Raw genomic sequence first — 10820 nt, 5'->3', positions numbered from 1 at the left:
TCTCTCTCTCTCTCTCTCTCTCTCTCTCTCTCTCTCTCTCTCTCTCACATGTAATTTTCTATTAAAATATTATATATATATATATATATATATTGTAATGTATAAATACGTATAAACAAATACACACACGCGCTTGTAATATGACTATATAATATAATCCGTCACGATATGAAAATCTGACTGAGTTAATTTTCATGAAGTTCACTTTCATAAAAAATATTTAAAGCTTATATACTTATAAAAACGTGAATTATTTTGTTTTACATTACCGAGTTTTTCTATCTACTTATATCGTGACACGTCATTGAAAGATTGCATTATTAAAACAAATGCGAAAATTATACAAAAATATCGAAACACGATGAGCAATTGTTGCGATCTGTTAAACAAAACGTACTCTTTAACAAGAGTACGGTTTCAAACTCCAGCGATTCGAGTAAGAAGTTTCTTAACTTTCAAACAATGCACTGAAACGTAACAATGTCGCTGGGAATACGTTTTTTCTTTCTTCTTCTTTATATTTTCATCTACGTCTCGCCGTCTTACTTGTGAATGACCGCGAGATGTGATATGAAATTTTATGTATCGACACCAAGCTATGCCTGTCAACTCTGGCATGGGTCCCGTCTATAAAATATTCAGATAAGATCTGTCAGTACTCTCGTTTCACCTTCGGAAGCTCAGTGTGTGAACGCGCGCGGAGAAAATAAAAGTACACTGTATAGAAATTGGAAATTGACGATGCCAATATCAATGCACACCGACGCTTTCGATCGGAAATTTAATTTAACATTTTTGAAGTCTGGATATAATTAACAAAAATTTTTAATGCAAAGTTATGTCAAAAGTGCGGTAAAAGCAGTCTCATAATTTTCGCGTAATTGGTAAAAATTATAATGTAATAACAAACGCACAGACAATTTGTGTAGTAATATTCAAAATGCATACCGCAAAAATAATACTAGGAAAATATAAAGTACGCGTTACATCGCAATATTTTGCGGAAATGCGTGATCCAGGTCAGTGTGTATGAGATATGACTTGGAGAGTTTTGACTCGCCGGATAGATCTGTAATTGAGACTGGTATCCCAACGGAGTTGTTTCATAATTCAAACGTATGTGCGGCTTTTCCCGATAAAGCAAAAATTTCAAATAAATCAATGTCGAGAGATTACAGCTCGTATTAAACACACATGCATCGAAAGAGATTAAGTCGTTAATTTTTGACCACACATGATAGGTGTCTTATCTCTTCATTCATTTAGATTAACGTTATGTTAAATCACAAACACGCTAAATATCGGGCAAAACAAACTGTGATTTTTATCAAGAGAATATATAAATGAAAAATGCATATAATAACTTCATTTCATTTATATAAAGTGTAGTTGGAAAACGTAATAGAGATTTTCTATAACACGTACACGGGTATAGATCGATTTTGTAAATATTTTATCGTGAAGATAGAATTAGGTTAAAAATTAAAAGCATATAAAAGATCCATCATCCTAATAGCGAGAACAATGTGCTCTTCTTGCATCGGATACTTAGCTTTCTGTCGCAACGAGACAGAATGTTCTTGCAATCTGCAACGTGACATTGGACTGAGCGAAGACTAACATCATCAAGTGTGCTGTACACGTACAATTTTCGTGGAAAATATACCGCGCGTACTCTGTCTGTCAAGAGTTAATTTTTAAAGAAAGCTTCATCAAAAAAAATATAGGTATAGATAGAAAATATATACTTAGATATAAATAGCAGAAAATATATATATGTAGGAAGATAATAGGAAACAAATTTTGAAATAAAACAACATTGATATGTAGGATAGATTTCCTTCTTAATTGTGATGTTATTTTATTGATCGGTGTTATACTATTCTACGTATATAATTAACGGATTGTGAGGATCGGAATTACGGGAGAGAAAAACACTCTTGTTGAGAATATGTGTTTATTCGGCGGCAGGTGATAAGCGACTGTCGCTTGTACAAATCGACTTCACCTCGTCACCTCGGCAAACAATAATAATAAATACATGCTACACAGTTCGAAATAACGGCTCGCAGCCTCGTCAGAAAATACAATGAGAGAGAGAGAGAGATATATATATAGTATACATATATATTCTATACTCCTACAGATATAAACGCTGAATATATTTTATCGCGAGAATAAATACAATTTTAAACAGCAAATAATATAAGTGCAAAAATCATAGATAGTACATTCTTTGAATCTTGATTGCTGTTTTTATTTTGTTAATTTTCTCTGTTTTGGATTTTGTGAAAATTGAACGACCTATTGACTTCTCTTTCTGATCTTTTCTTAGAAATTGCTGGTCATGTAAACCACACTTACTCGCAAGCCACAACATGACACCAGGTAGCAAAACGATATCAAGCGTCCGGCACACGTACGATTCTCCCGCGAGAGATAGCTTACCGTGTGCGCATGAGTATGTGTATATGAGACTACACAGAATCCTATCTCTTAGAACACATTGACGTTAAACTGCAAATAGTTTGTTCGGACTTCAAGAAAAAAGAAGACGAGAATGCGCGCGGAAGAAGAAGCGTGCATTTAAGAACCGAATGAAATTAATCAAAAGTTCTGATTTACGGTGGAGAAAAGATGCGATGCACCACTTTAGCCGTGAAAGTTCCATATCTCTCTCTCTCTCTTTCTCTCTCTCTCTCTCTCTCTCTCTCTTTCTCTCTCTCTTTCTCTCTCTCTTTCTCTCTCTCTCTGCCCGGTTTTTTTATCTCTAGAAAATTGTCGCTTTTTCCGCTCCTGCTTTTGTTTCGAATATAAAAGAACGATCCCCGGGCATTCTGAATTGTGCGAGTCAGCAATCTAATTGCCCGGTAGATATCCCTTGTAGAAATCGCGCAATTTAAAAACGGCGCCGAACTTTGGTCTTTTTATACATGTGAATGGCGATAATTCCCAGCGTTTTAACAAAATCGTTCCGGCGCTATGTGTTATCTCGCTTTATTGATGTCGTTATTTCTCTTGAACTTGCGTGTGCTCGAGATATTGTATATAATCCCATGTATATACAACGAATTCGCTATTGCACTGATATATATAGATATATATACACATATGTAACTGCCATTCGGTTTTATTTTATAACGTTGCACAGCGATGCAGAAGCCAACGAAGCAGAATTGGTTTGAGCGAGAACGAAAAAAGAAAAAGATTAAGATTAACTTCGATCCGATGCATTGTAGTGTTATGCATTGTTAATCACAAGCTAGTAACGGTATTCAATAAGTATAAACTAAATTGTTCTACCATGGCAACGTTTTTAAACGGAATATGAGAGACACGCACGGCTAGTTAATCAATACGTGTATAACGGAATTTCTATGGAATATGTAATATTTGCACGCTCTAAGGACGCGCGGTGATCGTTAATTTTGTTTCATCTAATTTCCGCGAGAGAAGCAAACTTCAAATAGCAAAATTTGCTTTACATGTTTTGGTGATTATTAATAGATCTTTCAGAATACAGTAGCAAAGAAAGAAATTGATGTAATGATATCAACTGAGATATCTCACGCTGCGCAATGGAAGATCAAGTTATCGCTGAAAAAAAATATAAATAATTGAAATTGTGCAAATTATATGAAAAGATTTCTTTTTTCCTTTTAGCGGAAACTGTATAGTAATTAAATACAAAACAGAATTCTCAGAACAAGTAGACTTATAAATAACAACGATTTTTCTTTGTGGTTTCAGGCTTATTCGAGACGGACGGATTGTTGGTGTCCGGCACAATGTGCGACTACAAGTTTGTCAGCTCGCAATTGGCGCCTCAGTACGGACATTTCTACTCATTGCGTTATCCCTCTTCGTATCCGAAGAACATCCGGTGCTCCTACCTCTTCCGGGCAAGGTAACTAGTCTAATCTCGTGAGAGAGCCTGCGCTCGCTTACTGTTCCGGCGGCCTAATCTATATATAATGCATCTCTGCGGTTAATCTCCGTCGTCACGTATATCTAACCTCTTAGTGCATTTAATGACGACAATCCGTAAACCTGCTCATAGTTAACACTTAATCTAATATATCAAAGAACGTTTTCGATCATCTCAACTAGAACATGTTATATATATATACACAATTATGACTTAAGGCTCGTTGAAATTAAAACCAAGAAATATATAAGGCCTTACGAGCCGTTCCCAGGATGTTGAGCGGAAACTGTACGTGTATATATAATATATACACATGTGACGAGTTCAACTTGTAAATCTTTACAAGTGAGTAATTTTTTTTCGCAATATTTTAAAATTAGTTAGGGGGATATCCGGGGTCTCTCATATGTGAAATGCAAATCCAGCATTCTATGTGAATTTAAGAATTCAATTCAAATAATACTCACTTGTAAAAATATATATATATATATATATATATATACACATGTGACGAGTTCAACTTGTAAATTTTTACAAGTGAGTATTTTTTGAATTGAAATCTCAATTATATATATATATATATATAACATTCTGGGAACGGCTCGTAAGGCCTTATATATTTCTTGATGTTATATATTTATGTATATATTTGTCAAAAAAAGATGTTTTATTTCGCGTATGTTGTTAGAACTTCGGATACTATGTTTTGGATATTAAGTTCACGTTGAATTTTGGTTCCAACACCGGCGCCATGGTACCTCCCGTCATCAGAAATTTTCCGGCTTCCTTGTCCGGCTCAACTTTCGTAGTCTCTCATCTCGAGCTCCTTGTTACCGGCGGCCAAAAGTTTATGTTCGTCCTGTCGCAAGCCGTTTCGCAACACATAGCAACATAAAAGCTGCACATTTCTCGTTTCGAATAGAGAGGGAAAAAGCGGCAAGTTCTTAGTATGATTGCTCGCAGGAAGCGCTATTATTTTCCTTTAGTCGATTGCGAAACAACACACGCTAGGTTATAATATATGCAGGCTAGATGTGTGTGCGATTTGTGTGTGAAAATTCCACTCTTGAGTGTTAGTCGACAAAATGTTAACAAAAGATAAAAATAATATTAATTGCGAGAAACACACCAGAAAATATATATTTCTTTTTCTTCTTTTTTTTTTTATATTTTTGGTTTCTCCGGTTTAATTATATCTGCGCGTAATTGTGTGTGCGCATATTATACATGTATCTAGTGTATCTGTAGTTGTTGTACGTTCATATTACATAAGTTACATAGTTCATCGGTTTCGATGAACGTCTGATCCATGCACAGTTGATCAAAGGAAATAGTTAACGGAGCCAGAACATCGCTCAATCGTGATGAATTTAATCGCGGCACCCAGTATGCGTGAATGTGATTTCCGTAGTATTGCAGATCACTGCTTAATTGCAGTAATTGTATCAAAGTAGCGCAATCCTATATGTCTCACAGTTATGTCAACGTAACGTTGCCCGGCCATTATAAAGTTGCCGGATTCTGTATAGAGTGTTTAAAAAATTTTGACACAACTAAAGTATGAAAATTGGGTTAATCTAAACAGAAAAGCCATTAATCATTTTGTAAACTTTGTAATATTTATTGAGGACGTTTTATTAATTAATTAATTTACCGTTAAGTTATTTATTAATTTATTGATTACTTTATTTAATTAATTGATGTGAGTCATTGAGCGAGCAAGAAGTGATGATTCGGATTATGTAAGTGTATATAAATTTTAGTTGCAAAGAAAAATAGCTTATATATATATATATATATATATATATATGTTGCAAAAAAGGCGTTATTGAACTTACTTGCGGAGTGTTGTGCAAAATAACTTATACTCATGAGAATTTCAGACGTTTCGACTATATATTTTCAGTCATCTTTAGTGTAATCTATGTAATATACAATTAATAGTGAAAGTGAACATAATTGGCAAAATTAAAATTTGTTATATAAGAAAAAGATAACAATATATAATAATTGAAGAAACAGTTATGTGTGAAGACATATCTTAAATCCGACCACCACTTGTGTTCGAATTGATGACGTGAATTGTCGAGATATTAAACGTAAGAAGTTGTCATGTGTGTCAAGACCGAGGCCAAGCGAAAGAGTCAACACACAAGAACGTTATATTTAAAAGATTGAAAGCATGTTTACATGTGCGGTTGTGATGGAAACGTTAGTTATTGATTTTGTCTAAAAGCGATAGATACAAATCATTCAATAATTCAGTGCCTCTCATCTTGTTTAAACTATGTTTTTGCAATTTCATTTGAAACATTTCTGATGTGAGTCTTTTGGTGTAATTAGATTCAATATCTAAGACGCATGTGGAGTCTCAATCAATTTTATAGTCAGTGTCTATACAATGTTCAGCCAAAACTAAATTTTGATTAAAAGACTTAAGATACAATAATTTTTTTTTTGTGTTCTTCACTTATTCTAGTAGCGAGTTGTTGTTTCGTCTGGCCTATATAAACTCATACAAGTAAGATATATCCCAGCAAACAATTTGGTTGTCAGATGTCGCGATTTTGTCGCCAACCGCCACATCAAATCCATATCCATCTGTGTCCTCAGTAGGATATGGTTTTGGTGAGTTTTGGTGACCATGTTGCGTTTTTTGTGTTTATGTGTTAACAGCTTTGGCAGCACACAAAGCATGTTTCCGTATTGTAGCGTTTCTGCACACAGTTTCTGTTGCCAGGTCTGCGCAGTCAGAAATTGTTTGCTGGGACGATAAATGACATTTTTTTGGTTGATGAATAGCTAAAGGGTCCTTGTGGGTTTTGATAAATTTAGTTAACTGGTTGAGGTTTCTATAAGACATTCTGGTATCAGGAATCTTGATGTTAATTGAGATTTTATTTAATTTTTTATAAAAATAAAAAAAATAGCTTACCTCATGCAATGTCCTAGCTACGAGAGACGGAGCAAACAAGCGAGTGGCGTGTGACACAGCTTCTTGCGATCAGCTGATTTTTATGTCGGTTTTCAATTGTGACAATCTTGCTGATCGCAAGAAAACTGTGTCACATTCCGCTCGCTTGTTTGCTCCGTCTTTCGTTTATGGGACATTGCACGAGATAAGCCGATTTTCTTTAACTCTTTTAACTTTTTCTCAACTGAAAATGATACATGCCTACAGAATCTGAACCATCGCTTTTTGCGCGCTTATTGGCTTACATTAATTAATTAATAACTATCTTAAATATTATGAATTTTGCAAAATAATAAATAACTTTTCTGTTCAGAATGATCCAATCTATTTTCACATTTTGGACAAAAATTTTTCAGACACGTGTGTGTGCGCGCATATATATACACGTATATATATATATATATATATACACACATACGCGTGTGCAAAGTTCCCTCCCCTATCCATTAGACATTCATGACTCTCTATATACTACACACACCGTGTACTTGATAGCGCTCACCTTTGTCGCGCAGTAATTGCTACGGTGATTCTCTCTCGACGGTCATTGCAAGAAACTTAACAAAAAAGAGAGAGAGAGAGAGAGAGAGAGAGAGAGAGAGAGAAAGCAAACCAACAAAAAACATTGCAAAGAAAGCGAGTAAATATATATTTTTCATTGTGTTTGTCCGTACACAAACTTTTTTACTGCAAGCTTTAAAGAGAACACTCTCTGTCGTTTAGCGATAAATCTTTTTTTTTTTTTTTCAAAGAGATTTGGTCCATGCCCACATAACCGTTGTTCGCAGCCGCTGCCGCGGTTGTTTTAACAAATTCATACGCTGGGTGCGCTTATAACGAAATTAATTACAGCTTCCGCCCATCTTTCATTAGTACCGCAGAGTACAAGATAAACCACGAGAGCCGCAACGCGCGGTACAGACGAAAAATGCATGTAATAATATTTCCGCATTCATAAAAACGCGGACTTTACCACCGCGAGTTGTTGGCGTTCAAACTTAAAGCTTTCGCGCAGTAAGTGGTATTATGATGTGTAGTAACGTACTCATTTTAAAAATTCGCTAGCCGCGAAGTTAATTCGGTGTGTTAATTTTGTTTCAGATTGAAAGAGAGAATTCGTCTGGTCTTCGAGGAGATTTCTCTGCAAAAAGGGGATTTGAGGTAAGTATCAGATTTGTCTTTTTTTTTTTGTTTTTTTGCTTTTCAGTTTGGTATTAGTTTTTGCCTTCGGTTTCGAGGGCATCAAATACATAAGCAAAAAACACATTACGTCGAACACGAGAATAAAATGACGCGGAATAAATCAACAGAAAACTAACGAATTACATCCTCGAGAGACGACGCATTTTCCAAATGTACATTTTTTTTCAAACTTTATTCTGTCATACATAAATGGTTTACAAATTTCTTCTCTTGGTACATCTCAAAGTTGATATATTTGCGAAGGTAACGTTTGGTGCATCCATGAGAAAAAGTTTGCCGTACGTTCCTCGCATATTCTGGATAGAAATTGAGTTCTGCAAGTTGCGAAAGAGAAAAAGTGGTGTAAAGGAAGGGGAGTCGGAGAAGATTTAACAGGAGGGATCAAAGTCGCGAATTCACGAAGTATGACCAGAGTTGCCTCGTCTATGTAAAAGATGTGCCATTAAGCCGCGTTGGTACGGCTGGTACGATGCCATTGGCGCGACCTGACGGTTTAAAACTTTCAAAGTGTCGTCCGCACTTTCCGTGTCGGAAAACAACACGCGTAACCGAAACCACGAAAGAGACGAACGATAAATGTGCGCCAGATGTGTCTGTACATATATATATATATACGTTCAAATAACTTTCTGTTCGCGTGACAATTAGTTTGGGAAGTGCCATTTTCTAAGTCCCCAATTACTTTTTAAAGCGTTGTTTAATACGTCCTGTATCGACAACGCATATATGACGTTGACATCTTATCTTTTCCGTGTGTCACTACGTGTACGTTCTGCAAAGATAGATTTAATTCTGCAGGCTCCAGCGGCTCCAGTATGTCAATTGAGCGACAGACATCGCAGAAAGACATTGTTTAGGTTAGAAAATTTGCATAATTGTTTCGATTAGTAATTTTTTTTATGAGACATTAAAGTGCTATAGATATTAAAATTGAAGCTAATAATACACACGGCTTAAAAATAACACGACATGGAATGGCAGCGAACATGATAAAGAATTTATGCAAGTCACTACGAAAATGGTACTCGAGAAGAACTTTCGCATACAGAAAGGCATGTAGAAGACCATAACTTTGTTGCGTATTAATTATTTATCTGCACCAACGAGAAAAGCTTCGTGTTGCACTTTTGTTCCGTGCTCTTGACAATTTTATTACAAGATACTTTTTTTCACGGTCCCTTGAAGCTTTCACATGTACCAGCGGAATATATGATAAATTTTAAACATGGAAAATTTTCCTCTTCACGCTAATTGTGAATTACGATACTTGTTGGTTCTTAACGTTTAAGAGTTAACAAGCATCAAAATTGCGAGGATATGGCCGTAAAACTTTTCTATTTAAAATTTTCTTTCCCGATACACTGCAACCTCGTTATATTTGCTGTCAGGCTCGAACGAGTATCACAAGACTGATACAGACAGATTTGAGCACGCATTAGAGATTTTTACGCGTGCGACAGTCTTTCCGCGGTTTTAAATTTCTGCTCTTAAATTATTGACTCTGTAATTGACGTCTATAATTAACGCGCAAATACGCGTCAACGTGTGTTATCTGATCTGCTTTGTTCGATAATCACATGCATGTCCATGTGTAACTCCGCGAAGAATCAAATTCTCCTGAATAATCTAGAACTAATTTTGAGTAAAATCTTCTTGGTAAAATGATAAAAACACGCTATTTAGGAATGTTATTAGCCGGCCAACGACAGGAAATAGATAATCGATGTCGAATGGCTCAAGCAGGTTCGGATAAAATATTCGGAGAAATGCAGGATAAAGAGACTTCGATGACACTCAGCGAGAGAGGCGTAATTCCAAACGAACCATTAAACTAATCAAACGAACTCGTTTAAACGTTCGGTGAAGAGCGGTAAATGGCGATGCGAGGTCGCGATGCAAAGGCGTTGTCCCCGCCGCTACACTGTTGGAAAACATTGATATAAAGTTCTGTCAAAGCTGATTTGCGCAGTTCATGAACAATCGTGGGCAAGAAGCACATTATGAAAACGCTCTAAGGTTCATGTACTATCCGTTGTTCTTTTTTCTTTTACAACAATTTTTTATTTTCAATTTTTCTTTAAGTTTTTTATTTTATGCATATATTTCTCGAAGATATAGAACTGTAGATCAGTTATATGTTCAAAGAGAAAGGGTACGAAATGACCAGTGCGACACCGACAAGTGAGGGTCGCTTTGCGCGTCGTTACGTGTCACGCGACATCAATTTTCTAAAAACGCACTGAAAAGTACTTACAGATTTCCAGACACGTTTTCAACAAATACAAAACGGGAATATCATCTTTAAATAAATTATTTCTGAAACACAACGCGCATTTCGGAGTGATCTGCATTAATTATAAAATTTCAATAAAACGATAATACTCGGAGAACACAAGAGATAGTAGGCTTGTTTGTATAAATGTTTTGCGCGCTGTTGACCGACAAGCTAGCGAGCGATCGATCGACGGACGGACGGACGAAGTTCGTTGTAACTTGAACGTTACTGTACAGTGCGGAGCACCATATCGTGCGCCGTGAGGAGAAGTAGTTCTCCTCCGGCCGCNTCCTACTATCACGCGCCAGCGGCCCGAGATTTAATCTATATATCGACACGGTTATCGATGATACATACCGACGCGGTTACCAATAATACCGACAAGCATATGTTATCATAAAACTATCGTGAACATTGAAAAGAGTAACTCTGCATTGAAA

General features: G+C 36.0%; 1 protein-coding gene across 1 annotated transcript in view; it reads left to right on the top strand.

Moving 5' to 3' along the window:
- Window positions 1–10820, top strand: part of LOC109858248 (suppressor of lurcher protein 1) — a 230756-nt gene that overhangs the window by 65475 nt on the left and 154461 nt on the right. The window contains exons 3-4 of the mRNA XM_020435323.1: window positions 3751–3907; window positions 8004–8063. Of these exons, the coding sequence (XP_020290912.1) occupies window positions 3751–3907; window positions 8004–8063 (217 nt within the window). The remainder of the gene's footprint in view (window positions 1–3750; window positions 3908–8003; window positions 8064–10820) is intronic.

This window comes from Pseudomyrmex gracilis, unplaced genomic scaffold (assembly GCF_002006095.1).
Source record: "Pseudomyrmex gracilis isolate BER0280 unplaced genomic scaffold, ASM200609v1 scaffold_195, whole genome shotgun sequence".
NCBI classification, from domain to species: Eukaryota; Metazoa; Arthropoda; class Insecta; order Hymenoptera; family Formicidae; genus Pseudomyrmex; species Pseudomyrmex gracilis.
The sequence above is the reverse complement of the archived record's forward strand: the minus strand, read 5'-3'. Positions and strand labels throughout refer to the sequence as shown.